The sequence below is a fragment of the Mchenga conophoros genome, linkage group LG3 (assembly GCF_057382185.1).
Source record: "Mchenga conophoros isolate Kocher_MC1m ecotype Shallow Benthic linkage group LG3, M_conophoros_male_GT1.1, whole genome shotgun sequence".
NCBI classification, from domain to species: domain Eukaryota; kingdom Metazoa; phylum Chordata; class Actinopteri; order Cichliformes; family Cichlidae; genus Mchenga; species Mchenga conophoros.
The window spans coordinates 55870423-55886639 of NC_140528.1; the positions used below are offsets into that span (position 1 = coordinate 55870423).

The 16217-nt window shown below is 39.5% G+C and overlaps 3 protein-coding genes across 3 annotated transcripts; all 3 read left to right on the forward strand.

Moving 5' to 3' along the window:
* The first annotated feature begins 1103 nt into the window (after nt 1-1103).
* LOC146579581 (GTPase IMAP family member 7-like) lies at nt 1104-2596 on the forward strand. The gene is made up of 2 exons (XM_085267980.1): nt 1104-1128; nt 2223-2596. Exons 1-2 carry the CDS (start codon nt 1104-1106, stop codon nt 2594-2596), a joined length of 399 nt encoding a protein of 132 aa, XP_085124106.1.
* Nucleotides 2597-2723: 127 nt separating this feature from the next.
* LOC146579582 (GTPase IMAP family member 9-like) lies at nt 2724-3585 on the forward strand. The gene has a single exon (XM_085267981.1). It carries the CDS (start codon nt 2773-2775, stop codon nt 3583-3585), a length of 813 nt encoding a protein of 270 aa, XP_085124107.1. The 5' UTR covers nt 2724-2772.
* Nucleotides 3586-7148: 3563 nt separating this feature from the next.
* Nucleotides 7149-15695, forward strand: LOC146579583 (N-acylneuraminate cytidylyltransferase-like). Its single transcript, XM_085263586.1, has 8 exons — nt 7149-7495; nt 8978-9120; nt 9202-9357; nt 11774-11910; nt 13217-13311; nt 13401-13572; nt 13675-13840; nt 14089-15695. Exons 1-8 carry the CDS (start codon nt 7281-7283, stop codon nt 14301-14303), a joined length of 1299 nt encoding a protein of 432 aa, XP_085119712.1. The 5' UTR covers nt 7149-7280; the 3' UTR covers nt 14304-15695.
* Nucleotides 15696-16217: the final 522 nt, after the last annotated feature.

Sequence of the window (16217 nt, forward strand, 5' to 3'; positions counted from 1 at the left end):
AAAAGTGCCTGTGTGAGATCTGGGACACAGCTTTGACTAAGAACTCTCTTTTTGTTCTTACTTTATGGCTTTAAAAAAAGCTTGAGATATATATCGTGTATCACCATCCAGCTAAATAATATCGAGATTTTTGGGCCATATGTAACGTAACATTATGTAACATGCTATGCTCTTCAGTTGTACAGAGTGGAGGCTAGATTTGGCTGTGTGATATGTTACAGAGAAAGTATTTGCCTAGCTTCTGGGCGTTGCCCTGGATGCCTGGTCAGATATCATACCCTTGATATTCTCTTTCTTTGATTTATTAAAAAGCCACCGTGGGCAGCATGGTGGTTAGCACTGTTGCCTCACAGCAAGAAGGTCCTGATTTTGCATGTTCTCCCCGTGTTTGTGTGGGTTCTCCATGCAGTTAGAGGGGTTAGGTTAATTGGAAACACTAAATTGCCCATAGGTGTGAATGTGAGTGCGCTTGGTTGTCTCTGTCTATGTGTCAGCCCTGCAACAGACTGGCGACCTCTCCTACCTCTCGCCCTAAAACACCTGGGATAGGCTCCAGTGATCCTGAAAAGGATAAGCAGTAGCAAATGGATGGATGGATATTCAAAAGCCAAACAGAAATATGATGACATGGAAAATAAGAATTTAAACCCTCAGCTGGCATATATAATGCCGATTTTCATTCAGGGTGGCACAAGCCACTGTACTCCTAGTTTGAGTCACAAAGTTAATGTCCCAGACATCTTCATGCAGGTTTGTGAAAGCAATAGAAACATCAATATTAAATACGGAGTCTGTGATTAACTGTCAATACTCAGATCTCCACAATTACATAGGCCAAAAACTAGGATTTGAGATTAGCTCTCCTTTTTTCTTCAATACACCAAACACAAAATATGAACTCTTCTCTCATACAAAAGTAACTCAACTTGAATCACACGTAACTAACAACTAGCTGTTCCTGTGTCCTTCTCACCTTTCTGCCCCACTTCTCAGACACGTTTCCACACGTTCCAACACCGCAGAGCGATAAAGAGGAAACTGCTGAGCAGCAGAACATCAGCAGAGCCAGAAAATCACACATCAATTGCCAATAAAAGACAGACATGGCCAGCAAACACACTAGTCCTGGTGAGTACATTTAAAAATACTAATCTATAACATTAATTTTATATAAAGGCAAATAAAAGCCAACAGCCACTTATTAAACCAAACATGTATCAGATCCTAGACATTATTTTAATTTATGTCCTTGTTTGATCTATCCCTTTAACAATTTCCCTTTGTTATTACTACTTTTAATGGTTCTTTGTACACTGTGATTCAAATCAGAATTTTAGTCTACAAATCCAAAAGCTGGTTCATGAAATGCCCAACATGAACATCAACTCTCAAAAGTTAAAAGAAAAGTTTGACTGAAAAGTTATTTTCTTTTATTAAAGCTTAGAGTCAGAAAGAACGTAGGAACAGAATTGTTTTTCAATTAATGTCATCTGGAGTTTCTTGATGACACGAGAAGTGGGAAAAAAAAAGATTTGAACAGTTTTTCTACAAAACTACAGAGGAACAAAAGAAGGAAGGTGTTTTCTTGTTCGTCTCCTTCAACATTTGTTCTGTTCACTAATAAACATGATTCTTTACCCCGCTTCAGATTAATGGTCCACTTACCAAATCTACCAAGACTTTATTTCCTTGTTTGATCCAATTCCAAAATATTTGTAAAATCTAAATAAAGCCAGATTGCAATGATTAGAAAATCTAACACCCAGATTTTATTTACAATAGAACATAGAAAACACATCAAATATTTAAACTGAGAAAATTACAGTATCTGTGTGCCTTTTCTTTATTTAATTTGATGTAACAGGGGTGACAGAAGTCAGGCACCTACTGGTTTGGAGTCTCTAAACAGTTAAATATTACTATACTGTAGGTATCATCATATATGGCGCACATGAAGAGGAAGTCATACAGAGGTTGAAGGGTGAGGGAGAGATGGTGTCTTGACATCATGATCTATAATAATTGACACAGTAAGAAGGTTACTGGTTCAAATCCTTCTGTGATCTTTTTATTTTTTTCCTGGAGTTCGCATGCGTTTTCTTCCTCCAACAGTCCAGAGACACACTTGACATAATAGAAAATACACATTGTTTGTCTTCAGAGTTTGAATTGTGAATATATTAACTTTAAATTTTACCTTTAAAATGTTTATTACTCTTCAGCAAAACAAGAAGAACCAGAGAAGCCAGAACTCAGGATTTTGCTTCTTGGAAAAACTGGAGTTGGAAAGAGTGCATCAGGAAACACCATCCTAGGAAAGGAGAATGCTTTCGAAGTGATATCATTAGAGTGTCAGAAGGAAAGAGGAAAGTTTGAAGGTCAAAAGCTGGCTGTAGTTGATACTCCAGGTCTGTTTGACACCCGTAAGCCTGAAGATGAGTTGACAGCAGAGATGGAGAGAGCCATCTGCTTTGCTGCTCCTGGTCCTAATGTGTTCCTGGTTGTGATTCAGGCCAACAGATTCACAAAAGAAGATCAAGAAACAGTGAAAATTGTTCAGAACATGTTTGGAAAAAGTCAGCTTGTTCCACATTAGTTTTGTTCACCCATGGAGATGAGCTGAAGTCAGATGGAGACACCATAAAAAAATTAATCAGTGATAATCCAGCTCTCAGTGGCTTCATCAGTCAGTGTGGTGGAGGATATCATATTTTTAACAACAAAGACAAGGATCCCTCTCAGGTCAGAGAGCTGCTGGAGAAGATCAACATCATGGTTCAGAGAAATGCAGGAAGATTCTACACAGTTGAAATGTTCAGAGATGCTTACCTTAGGATTGTTCTTGTTGGGAAAACTGGAGTTGGTAAGAGTGCATCAGGAAGCACCATCTTAGGAGAAAAAGCTTTTAAAAGTTTAGCATGTTTTTCCACAGTGACATCAGAGTGTCAGAAGGAAATAGGTCTGTTTGAAGGTCAAACACTGGATGTAATTGATACTCCAGGTTTATTTGACACCAAAAAAACTGAAGACAATGTGAAGAAAGAGATCAGTAGCTGCATCTGCCTTGCTGCTCCTGGTCCTCATGTGTTCCTGGTTGTGATTCAGGCCAACAGATTCACAGAAGAAGAACAAAAAACTGTCAAAATCATCCAGAACATGTTTGGAGAACAGTCAGCATGTTACACTATGGTCTTGTTCACCTGTGGAGACAATCTTGAGGCAGATGGGGTGACCATAGAAAAAATGATCAATGATAATCCAAATATCACTGACTTCATCAGTCAGTGCGGTGGAGGATATCATGTCTTTAACAACAGAAACAAGAATCCCTTTCAGGTCAGAGAGCTGCTGGAGAAGATCAACACAATGATTGCGAGAAATGGAGGAGGATGCTACACTAATGAAATGTTCAGAAAAGCTCAGAGAGCCATGAAAAAACCAGAAGCCGACCTCAGGATTGTTCTTGTTGGGAAAACCAGAGTTGGGAAGAGTGCAGCAGGAAACATCATCTTAAAGGGAAAAGTATTTAGATCAACAGACTTCTCTTCCTCTGTAACATCAGAGTGTAAGAAGGAAACGTGTTGATTTGATTCATTCAGAAGATATTTGGTGAACAAGCAGCTGATTACACAATGGCCTTGGTAATCCATGAAGATGATGAGAATAAAGACACCATAGAAGAAGCAATCAAACATCCAGATCTCAAAGACTTTATCAGTCAGTGCCGTGGAGGATATCATGTTTTTAACAGCAGAAACAAGAATCCCTCTGAGGTGCTGAAGGAAATCAACAATCTGACTGAAAGAAAAGGAGGATGCTACACCACCAATATGTTTGAAGAGGCAGAGAAAGCCATAAAAACAGAGATGGAACGACTTCGGAAAGAAAATCCAGAGATGACGGCCAAAGAAGCAAGATACAAAGCAGAAAGAAGGAACGAGGTTACTCGGGGGAAATGGGATGCCATTATTGGTGGAACTGCTGCAAAAGTTAGTGCTGGAGTTGCTACTGCTGTTGGTGCTGCAGTTAGTGTTGGAGTTGGTGTTGGATATTTTGCTCAAGGAGTGAAAGGTATAGGAGCTGCAGGGTCGGCTGGATTTGCATCAGGAGCTGTAGTGGATTTTGCATTAAAAACAATTTTTAAATTGAAATTGGGGGATTGTGTTACACAGTAATACTCAGTGGAAGTCAACATTTAGAGTGGGGCAAAAAAGTATTTGGCAGCCACCGATTGTGCAAGTTCTCCAACTTAAAAAGATGAGAGAGGCCTGTAATTTTCATCATAAGTATACCTCAACTGTAAAGAACAAAATGAGAAAAAAACCCCCCAAAAAATCACATTGTCTTTTTAAAGAATTTATTTGGAAAATAAGTATTTGGTCAATAACAAAAGTTGATCTGAATACTTTATATGCCCTTTGTTGGCAATGACAGCGTTCAAACGTTTTCTGTAGTCTTCACAAGGTTTTCACACACTGTTGCTGGTATTTTGGACCATTCCTCCATGCAGATCTCCTCTAGAGCAGTGATGTTTTGGGACTGTCGCTGGGCAACACAGACTTTCAACTCCCTCCACAGATTCTCTATTGGATTGAAGTCTGGAGACTGGCTAGGCTACTCCAGAACCTTGAAATGCTTTTTAAAAGCCACTCCTTCATTGGCCTGTCCCCTTTGCAGAAAAACAGCCCCAAAGCATGATTTTTCCACCCCCATGCTTCACAGTGGGTATGGTGTTCTTGGGATGCAACTCAGCATTCTTCCCACTCCAAACATGGCAAGTGGCGTTTATACCACATAACATTCTCGCGGGTTTTGTCCCTGTGGCCTTAGACAGCTCTCTGGTCTTGGCAATAGTGGATGTTGGAGTCTGACTGTTTGAAGGTGTGGAGATGTGTCTTACTGATAACGAGTGGAGGATAGAAGAGCTTCTTAAAGAAGAAGTAACAGGTCTGTGAGGGAGAGAATTCTCGCTTGTTTGTGGGTGCTAAATACTTATTTTCTGCACCATTATACAAATAAATTATTTAAAAATCATAAAATGTGATATCCTGGGTTTCTTTTTTACATTCTGTCTCTCACAGTTGAAGTGAACCTATGCAGAAAATTACAGGCCTCTCTCATCTTTTTAAGTGGGACAGCAATCTGTGTCTCCCAAATACTTTTTTGCCCCAATGTATCATCAGCTGGTAAACAAGGAATTAAATGAAAAATAATAACAGTAATAGTGTGAACCTTTTTTCAGTATGTGTTAGAAAGAGAAACAGAATATATTGTGGCGAGCTTATACAAGGAGGAGACAGAGGTGTCCTTTGGCCTTGCTTCCCGCGAGTTAGCCAGGGAGCAGAAACAGCACACAACATCAAAAAGGCGTTCTCTCCACCCAGAAACACACAGTCGCAGAGAGAGAGAGAGAGCGCGCTACCTGTAACCATGGCAACATAACGCTGCCGCCTGGAACAACAGAACATAGCTGTCATGACCCCAAACAGCCCTGACCTGCTACAATATGTTACCCAAAGAAGAAGGACATGAAGCTGAAAGAAACAATCAGTTTCTTTGGGACAGCTGAGTTTTTGTGATCATTTAGCAGTAACTTAAGGACAAATTATCATAAAGACAGAAGAACATAACCACAGCATAGCATAACTGTCTTTATAAGTCTCTTTTTTAATTTTTTTATGTGAAATATAATCTTCAATAACATCGTTTTTGTTCGTTTGCTGAATAGAAACATGTTAATCAACACTGATTATTAGCCTACTTGTAATGATTGGGGGAATTTGAATTTTGAATTCTACTTTGTACATAATCTGACAGACTTATTGGTTTAATGTGTCTTGAAGCTGTGGTCTCACATTTAGTTTGATCTCCTGAATAATGTATCATTAATAAAACAGATTAAATGTATTGATGGGGGGGGGGGGGGGGGGGGGGGGTTCTTGTCTTTTCTAATAAAAAAAAACCTGGAATGAACCAGTTTCCCATGAAGAAGTTTCACTGAAGTGTTTGAGCTGATCAAATGACATTTATTTCATGTTTTCTCCACTGGGTTAAATACATTTTTATTCAGTTATTAGATGGAACAAATTAAGAAGTCAACAGTCAAGTGAAAATAATCTGCACACGCAGGGTTGGAAAAAATGCATCAGCCATCATTGTGAATCAGTTTGTTTGGTTTCATCCAGCAGCACCACCTGCTGGACTAACTCTAACCTGCAGTCAAACTTCAAACGAAGCAGAAATATTTCTTTCACCTCTGAACTTTAAGTGTGTGATCATCTGTGCTGAGAGATGGGAAATCAACGAGAATGAATGTGGATGGATTTTTTAAATCAACTGCTATTAAAATCAGCTCAAAGTAATAATTAATCAGAAATAATGTGTGTGAATTGTGTCAAAAAAGATCAGAGAAACTTGTTAATATGAGAATAATGTACAAAAACACCTGAAGTTAAGGCTGGAACTGAAAACGCACATTTATTAAACACAACTACAACAATGTTTAAATAATAATAAAACAAGACTGATGCAAACACTGCAAAAAACTTAAGACATTACAGTAATGGTAAGACACCATAATAGTTTTATACATTAATTTGACTCTAAATTAAACTTACAGTTGCTTTACTCAAAGGGGGGGAGTTTACAGGCTTTATCCTTTGCCTGTTGAATTAGGAGTGTTGTCCAAATTCAAATTATAGTTTCAAACAGCGGACAGCTCTTTTCATTTCCTGACTGCAGTTCCCCTACCCTTCTTTTAACCTCTTATTCCGGTTAGGAAAAAGAGGTATCGCTTCAGTCTGTCTGCAGATCAAAGTTAATGTTACTGATTGAACAGGTGTTCCTGGTGTGTGTTCGCTGTTCAAACAGCTGCAGGTACAGCAAAATGTAAGCGAGGAGAATAACATTTAATACATTTTCCAAATCACCACATTAATACACACACAGGTCGGTACAGTGCGTATGTCCTGGTTCAGCTCATATAATAAGGCGCATAGAACAAACTATAAACCCGCCTCCTCTCCCTGCAGAGGGCTGAGGAATCTTTCATTAATGATGACGCTGTGTTCCGGAGACCTGATTGGTCGGTGGGCGGTGCTTTCACACCTGTTGCTCTCTGATATTTTACTTAACCTGCTCCGGAGCAGGTAGATCTACTGCACAGGTTATCATAGCGATTTATGTCGGTGATAAGTGAGCCACCTTCATAGTAGGCCACGGAAGTCACCCGGATAAACCCAGACCTTGCTTCGTAGTAGGAGTAGATCTTTGACGTCGTTATGGCATCCGCTACACGGAGAAACAATGAGACCTCGTTAGACGAATGTCAGTCATCGAGCAAACTGCCGCGAAATGCCAAGAGTCACATAGCAGCTTTAATTTTAGCTCGAGGGGGGAGCAAAGGGATCCCGCTGAAAAACATCAAGATGCTGGCCGGGGTCCCGCTCATCGGGTGGGTGCTGAGGGCCGCCGTGGACTCGGGAATGTTTGACAGGTGAGGAAGGACAAGAGCTTTTATTGTAGGGTCAGATGAACGAGCACCAGCAGCCAACTTTAATGTCTTTTCGTTATGAAAACATCAAATCAGATTTGATTATATTATATTAACCTACTTCTGTCCACATGTCATAACGGCCTAAAGTATTCTGCACATCAGTAAAGTCAGGGAATATAAAATGCATCAGTTTGCTCCCTGATCGCTAAGCAGCTGCTGAGCAGCTCTGTGCTCAGCTTTAAGTGTGACGTGGAGGAGTCCCACGCGTCCTTTTAGGATGTTTACTTAAACAAAGTCACAAATGAAGAAAACTGCTCGCATTTATCTACTATATTCCACTTCTTTTTTTTCATCGGCGTGACTCCACAGACATAACCTGCACGTTATGAGAAACATTTTCTAACATTTTTGTCAAACTTATTTTGACTTTACAAACACTATTACGATCTGGAATTTGTCTCTTCCTATTAAAGTCACCCTCAGCTGAAACATAACTACTCATACACTTAAACTGTGAGTTACAGCAATTCATACAATTATGCAACAAAACCCTAAAACGTCCAAACTGCCAATGAGTTATTGCACTGTGAGCTCAGTTTAATTATCCGTTAACAGTTTAGTGCCGCTGCAGCCATCGTTTAACCAACATGAGATCATTCATCAAAAAATCTGCTTACTATAAGTGCAGGTTTGTTTGTTTGTTTGTTTGTTTGTTTGTTTGTTTGTTTGTTTTTATCGTACATCGGATCCGTTCATTTAAAAAATGGAGCATGCGCACTGAGCTAGGGCTTTTTGCGGGTCATGTCTTGTTTTCTGATAAGGTGAGAGTTCTCTGCCATCATTATCACAGCTGGCTGTGTCATTGTCGACAATTATACTGGACACATTTATTAATATTAAGCCCAGAATCCCTCTTAAGTCGCCCCAACAGGTGGATACACAGATTTGATTTTGCAAATTTCCTGATCCACCCCCAATTTGTTCAGTGAGCTTTCATGTGTTAAGTAAAATAAAATTTGAAGAGACTGAGTCTCAGTCTAATCTCCGTAATTATAATGGATCACATCCATAGACCAAAAGTCGATATCGATATAAAAATGTCGACATAAAAATTAAATAAGCAAAAAAGAGACGGAAGAAACACCCTTCAACTATATTACGAGTGTTGACTGTTCAAAGTTCCAACTTCCCTCTTGTAACACCACAACTTCAACACACTGATCCGAACAAAAACGGGAGTAAACAAACAATTAAAAAAATAAATAACACATGACAGTTGGTAGAGAAATTAACTGTTTTGTATATCCAAAAACAAAAATATCGGGCGATATATCAGAGTATTGTTTTTCTCAATCGCTTACATTGGACGATCTCTAATCACTATAGCTTTGGCTATGAGGACAAAATACAGAATGTCTAGTAGTGTTATGAAAAGAGACGGTTACAATTAATAATAATGATTATGCACCTTCACTTTCACAGTGTGTGGGTATCAACGGACCATGATAAAATTGAGGAAGTTGCAAAGGCATGGGGTGCTCAGGTGCACCGGAGGAGTCCTAAAGTCTCCAGAGACTTTTCCTCATCAGTAGAAACCATCCAAGAGTTTCTTGAGCACCATAAAGGTAGGAACGTGTTTCTAAGATGGTCTCAAAGCGTTGCCCTGCTGCCACACAGTGCAGATTACTCTGCTTTTGTTTTCACAGAGGTGGATATAGTTTGCCACTTCCAGGCTACATCACCGTGTCTCCACCCGTTCCATGTGAAGGAGGCCTTGGAGAAAATCACGGTGCACGGTTATGATTCAGTCTTCGCAGTGGTCAGGAGACACCAGTTTCGCTGGAAGGAGGTTAAAAAAGGATGTAAGTGAGCAAGTCTGCACATTTGACCTCTGATCTCACGTTTACCTTTTACAAAATGTGTTACTGTCTTACAGAAAGTATTATGAAGAGAAAGAGAATGAGCTCCCTAGTTAGTTAGAAATATACTGTAGTATATTTTTATATAATAAGCTCAAGTTATTCATCTATTATCCATTACGTGCTCCTACATGTTTGTATAACTAAACATATCAATGCCTCCTTTATCTGATTCTTATTGCACTACAAACCTCTTAAAATGCATTTAAAAACAACAAAGAACATAAAATTAATGTAATTAATGAGGTTTGTGCTCTTGGAGTGCTTCTTATATTTCAGCTGCCTAAAGGAAAGTATTTAAACTATTTTTAGAGGGTGTGGTTATCCTTTTCATCTTGTTTGTCTTCTCTTCCAAATAGACCTGTGTGTTGTGTTTTTACACTCACTTTCTCAATTTTCACAAAAAGGTCAGATTTCTTGCTGGTATGTTAAAGGATTCAAATGACAGGGAGGAGCAGCCATTAAATACACGATCTTTGCACCTGCACCTTAGTAATTATTAACTGCGATAAACAAAATCCAACAGATGCTTCACTGGACAAACAATGAATCCTTACAGTGACAGTCTTTCTTTTTTTATACTTGTTTTTTTTAACTGCTTGGTGTTTCTAAAAATGGGATTGGAGAACTGGTCCCAAGTTGAGAACTGGTTATTTGAGCTATTACAGTACTAAATTTCCAAGCTTATCAGCTCTCTTCATCTGATAATTATTGATCTGCATGCAAGCAGCTTTCAGTTTTGATACTTACTCACACTTGTGCTTGTTTTCCACCCGGGGGAAGCACAGAGGCAGTTGTTAGGCATTCATGGATTACTCGTCTCCCTGCAGAGAGTGTTTACAAAATGCAATATACTGCCAAAAGTATTTGCTTGTCTAACCTTACATGCATATGAACGTCCCATTCTTAATCCATAGGGTTTAATATGATCTCTGCTGACGTTTTGCAACTATAATGGCTTCAACTCTTCTGGGAAGGCTTTCCACAAAATTTAGAAGTTATATGGGAATTTTTTTTTTAATGATTCTTCCTGGGGCACATTTGCAAGGTCAGACAGTGATGTATGATGAGAAGACCTGCCTCACAATCTTCTCTCTAATTCACTCCTCACATAGTGCCTCAGTATCTGCTGACCCTGCTCTGTGATTATGTGCCCTACCACTTTTTGGCTGAGTTAAAAGAGGTACCAATAATTAAGTCACTGCACACTGTGCCTGACATTTCTTACCAACCTAAATCAGATGCAGCAGATTCATGTAACAAAACAAAAGTCAGGTACTTGCATCATTTCCCAGTATGTTGATAGCTTAAACAAATAACATAACAAGACACTGATCTTTTCAATCTTGTTCACTCTCCATAGTTATACTAATAATAATCCAAAACATTGCCGGTTATCACGGCTGTCACTAGTTCATTTTCCACTTTTCTTCATTTATATCTTGCATTCACACAGAGTGCCAAAGAGGAGTGCAGCCATCTGTCAGGTGCGCAGCTCCAGGTAGTGGCTGGTGGCATTGTCACTTTGAACATCAAACTGCTGCTGTGCATTAATAAAACAAAACTAATAACAGCTAACATTTAAAAATCTACCTGACTAGTCCCACACTTTTGTATTTTAAAAGAGGCATGAAAGACCCAGAATCTCTCAGAAGTGAAGGGTTTTTGCAGGAACAGTGAATCTCCTCAGACAAGAACTAAAAGACTCTTAAGTTCCTACTGTCACCATACGGAGTGCTAATATATCCTGATGCGGTGAATCATAAAATCAAACTTTAAGTCCTAAGTTGTTAATTCCTTTTCACTTGCTTACTTGTCACCAATAAGACATTTTGAACCATGCATCCTGTTTTACTTGGCATAAAGTCATTTCACTTTGGCACATGCATGTATTTCTAAGTTGTGTTTGTAATTACCCACATGCACACAACCTGTCAGTGCACTTTATTACACACCTACCTCCAGGTTTACAACCAGTTTAAAGGTTAACTCATAAACTGGTTGTTGGAGGTATAGATCGTGACTGTTGTTCCTTTTACTGGAATTTCCTTTTCATCCTTCATCGTGCACACTCGTGTTTCCTTTTTTCATTAGTTTTATGAACAGATCAATACAACTCTTAACATGTATATGATAAAAGACATACAAACAAACAAAGCTACAGAATTTAACACATTTCTCACAGATTTGGTCACCCACCTACTATGATGGCATGAATTTCCCTTCAATGTCTTTTTAAAAACTCAGTTCACTCACACACTGGTTACTATGTCAAGAAGCAGACAGCTTCTCTGTGTAAATAACTACTTAATGGAAAGAGGAGTTTGCATTGTTATTAATGGATCCTGCTTCTTTCTAGCTGGTGAGCAAACAGTGCCATTCAATCTGGAGCCAGCCAAACGGCCGCGACGTCAGGACTGGCCAGGGGAGCTGTGTGAGAATGGCTCATTTTACTTCGCCAAAAAAGAGATCATTGAAAAGGAAGGACACTTGCAGGTAAAGGTGGTGGTGATGATGGTGGTGGTGCATATATGGTTTAAAATTACTATAATGACTTTATAATGACTGAAAAAACAGCCCCAATGCCCAACAGTTAAACCGTGCCTTTTTTTATTCCTGGTTGGCACCAACATTAAACACACACCTATAAGACAGCAGCAGATGAGATTGATGACAAATGGATCAGATTTCATCAGCTAAGTTGTCGAAGAGATTGTTCAATCCCTATTGCTGTAAAAATATCTCGGCATGCTGTCTGCAACCTTTTGAAATCTCCAGACTCTTTATTATGAAAAGGAGTCCTTGGACTGCAGGAAAAAAGTCTGCTTAAAACAGGAACAATGTTATTTTTATAGAAAAAAGTTTCATTGAATAAGAAGCTTAACTTAACTTTGGGAGGAAGTAAAGAAAAAACAGACTTTCTGAGCTGGATTTCCTGTGTTGAAAGTTTAGTTAGTTGTGTTCTATTTTTGTGGGATTCTTACTGAAACTGTGTTACGTTCCCCTGAGGGGTCTAGGCGATGAGGGGGGAGTAACAAAAAGTGACCGGGTTAGAAAAAGGAGTCAAGGAGGCAAAAGGGTTAAATCAAAGAGTTTTATTAAAGTTCCCTTTCAAACTCGACTAAAAGAGACGGACAAACCACTGTTTAAGAAAACAAACAAAACTCAGGCGTGGTCAATAAAGTAAAACGTAAGCCAAAAAGAAAGAGCAGCTCACTAGCTGAAAACCACCAAAAACACTAACACAGCTCACTAGCTACAAACACTCAGCTCACTAGCTACTAACACTCAGCTCACTAGCTACTAACACTCAGCTCACTAGCTACTAACACTCAGCTCACTAGCTACTAACACTCAGCTCACTAGCTGTAACCGCACTCTGGCCCAGAGCTCACCTTTCCCTGGGCTTAAATCTCCCTGATTACTGACGGGAGTCAGCTGTGTAAAAGGGAAAGGTGGCACCTCAGGCAGAAGAGGTAGTGGGACACGCCCACACAGGCACCTTCAGGAGGAGGCCCTGCTAGGGCTGTAACAAACTGATATTGGGTTCAATTTCATTTGATACTCAGAGTCTTGCGTATTTCTCTCTTTAATTGTTGTGTAGTTTGATGTATTTAGGAGAAGAATCTGGCACAAAACAAAACCCAAAACATAAGGACAGAGATCTGGCTGGTACCCAACAAGGGGAAAAAAAATCTATAATAAACCAAAGGACCAAATTGGACTGTGACAGCTCCACGGCTTTTCCAAACCCTTTGTGTAACAATACATCTAAGTCATGCTTGTGTTTTCACCTCTGTAGGGCGGTAAGTTAACCTACTATGAGATGCTGCCGGAGTACAGCGTAGATATAGACGTGGACATCGACTGGCCTGTGGCAGAACAGAGGGTTCTCAGGTGAGAAGCGCCGAAAATAATGTCTACCAGTCAGCTTTTAATCAACTATCCATTCCCTTTCCTGATCCAGCCTATGTTTCTCCAATCAGGTACGGTTACTTCGGTAAGGACACACCAGAGGTGGTCCGCCTAATGTTCTGCAACATTTCCGGCTGTTTAACTGACGGAAAGATCTTTATGTCTGTGTCGGGAGAGGCAATGGTGTCTGTCAACACCAGAGACACAACTGGGCTTCGGATGCTGCAGGAAGAACAAGTTGAGGTTGGATTTTTTTTTTTTTTCAGCTGTCTGAACAGAATTACGTAAACTGGCCCATCTTGTGGAACGTCGCTCACAAAACTGCACTCTGTCTCGCTTCACCAGGTCATACTGTTGACCACAGAGAAAGACCACATTGACCCAGCTTTGCTTCAAAAACTTGAAGATAGGATAATGTGCAAGGTTGAGAAGGTGGGACAGGAGCCGCTGAATGATTTGCAATCAATCGTTGAGAAGAAGAAGCTGGAATGGAAGGATGTGGCGTTCATGGGTAAAACAACTGTATTTTTATTTGTTAACAGTTTAATTGGCAGGAACTGGAAACATGTTGAGGCTACTGCTTTAAAAAGTGGTGTATTTAACATTTATGTTAAAGTGCTGTTTTAATAAAATCTGAATAGTGTCTGGCAACAAATTAACAATTAAAGATGTCTGACTGTTTGTGTTTGTGCAGCCAATCTCTGCAGCTTGTTTAAGTAAATTATTATAGGGACTAATGATCTTCTGTTCCCCTCTCAGGTTTTGATCAAGCAGATGTGAAATGCCTGAACCTGGCAGGGCTGAGTGCAGTACCCGGCGATGCTCCAGCTGTGGCTAAAAAGGCTGCAAAGTACATCTGCCATTGTGCTGGGGGATCGGGAGCTGTGAGGGATTTCACCGAGCACATTCTGCTGCAGAAGCAAATGGCAAAATCTCAGAGGGATCACGACCGCATCGACCGCCACAACTTCTAATCTTAAAAGAAGTCTACATGGAAAAGGTTGAGAGTACTAAAACAAAACGATGCACATGCATGTTAGAAATATTGAGGCCAGATTTACAGTAGCCCACCCTCTTTCAATCTAAGGTTTTATATATCAGGACATCAAAAAAGTCATGTGGTCTGTACATAAACACAAAACACATTAACACATTATAAAACACTTTTGTTTTAAAAAATAAACTACAAGGGAACTGTTCCCACTAAAGGTCCAAACAACAAACTTGTTGCACCAAAAATGTCTTTTTTTTCACTATGGCTAAGTGACCTCTTGACCTCTTAGGTTCTCAAAATTGTCTTCATTTTTAACACTAATAGAAGTTTTTTTTCGGTTGATTTAATAAACCTGGTCAAAAATATTCCCTGGCATTCATGTCCAACTTGGCAGTAGCTGGGTTAAAGCAAAGAAACTTGCACCCGGACCTCATGCAGTGAAGGTTTTTGTCCCCCCTCCCCACACACACGCACGCACACACACACTATGAATAGGATTCTTGCACATGGAATAAAAGAAGAAATTTTGACAACGCTTTGAATTTCATACGTTAAATCAGATGTTAATTTAGGTTAGGGTTGAATTCCATCACACAAAGTAAAGCACCAAATGTAAACATAACGCGTTAAGCTAGCACTAGCAAGGCTGCACTGAACTGTCACATTTACTACAAGGACACTGGAGGACTGTACTAGAAAGCAATGTTTGGGGTCAACTCTGAAGCTACTGTCTAAGCTCTCTCTGTAATCACAAATCTACAGATGGCGTCACTGTTATGTTTTTCTTTTTCGAAACTGGCAGATAGTGCCTCCAAGTCCTGGGAAGAAGTCATGCAAAAATCCAAATAATTACAAGGTCGATGTGAAAAAGAAATGAAGTCCTCTATCACCTCTCCACTCAAAAACATGTCACAGTTATCATGCATCTGTTGTTTATGCCGCTGATATCCCCTGCTGCCCTGCTTCAAACATAAGGGCAATGCCTTAAATAAAACTGAAGTTTGATGGTTTCTTGGTAAGGTTTGGAGGTGAAGCTAGCTGGATTCTGTCACTTTCCTCTTTTTGCAGGCTATATGCTTAGCTAGGTTTCTCCTCACTGTAGTATACTCTAGATTATTCTAGAATAGGGTAAGAAAGCAAACGTATTCTTTAAAAATAAGAATTTAACAGTGTTTGTGAGGGGGGGGGGGGGGTAAGGTGTATGTGTAAAGGTGTATTCTTTCCATTTTTAATTCTGTTATTCAAAGATTTTGCATTGCTTTTCTCCTGTGCTTGTTTTGGTTAAATGTCTTTTAAATCATTCTCTGGTTTTAATTTGACTGGATTATGATTATTTTATAATTATTTTTAAATTAATAAAATATTTCAAGTTAACAAAACAAGTTTGGGTACTGTCATCATTATCCATTTTCTTAACAGGAATGTAGTTGGACAAAGACAATTTAGGTCATCACAAAAACTCAACACTTCATGGCATTTGCTAATGTTATTTTGAACATCGGACAATTTCTCTGCCAAAAGAAATTCTGGCACGGGTCAATTTTGGTCTCCACCCTTTTCCAGCTGAGGACCATGGCCTCAGATTTGGCAGTGCCTTCCACTGTCAAATCTGAAAGTGTTGAAAGCCTTCCAGCACTTGGCTATGCCTTGAAATTCTGTCCTCAAAAATTACAAACAGAATCGGTGACAGACATGATCTCGTTTCTGGTTGAGTCCGACTTATTGCCGGCCCACGAATAACCCATGATAGGTGAAATCCGCGAAGTAGCCAGCTTTATTTTTTACAATTATTATAGATGTTGTAAGTCTGAAAAACCCCACAGTACACACTTTATACACTTTTCTCAGACAGGTATGAACATTTTCACACTTTTCTTTCTTCTTTAAAAACTCT

Bases quoted from the DNA above. Each gene is read 5' to 3' on its own strand.
- LOC146579582 (XM_085267981.1), top strand. From the start codon at position 2,773: ATGGTTCAGAGAAATGCAGGAAGATTCTACACAGTTGAAATGTTCAGA.
- LOC146579581 (XM_085267980.1), top strand. From the start codon at position 1,104: ATGGCCAGCAAACACACTAGTCCTG. The intron at 1,129-2,222 runs GTGAGTACATTT...ATTACTCTTCAG, and splicing joins CAGCAAACACACTAGTCCTG to CAAAACAAGAAGAACCAGAG.
- LOC146579583 (XM_085263586.1), top strand. From the start codon at position 7,281: ATGGCATCCGCTACACGGAGAAACAATGAGACCTCGTTAGACGAATGT. The intron at 11,911-13,216 runs GTAAAGGTGGTG...TCACCTCTGTAG, and splicing joins AAAAGGAAGGACACTTGCAG to GGCGGTAAGTTAACCTACTA. The intron at 13,841-14,088 runs GTAAAACAACTG...TTCCCCTCTCAG, and splicing joins GAAGGATGTGGCGTTCATGG to GTTTTGATCAAGCAGATGTG.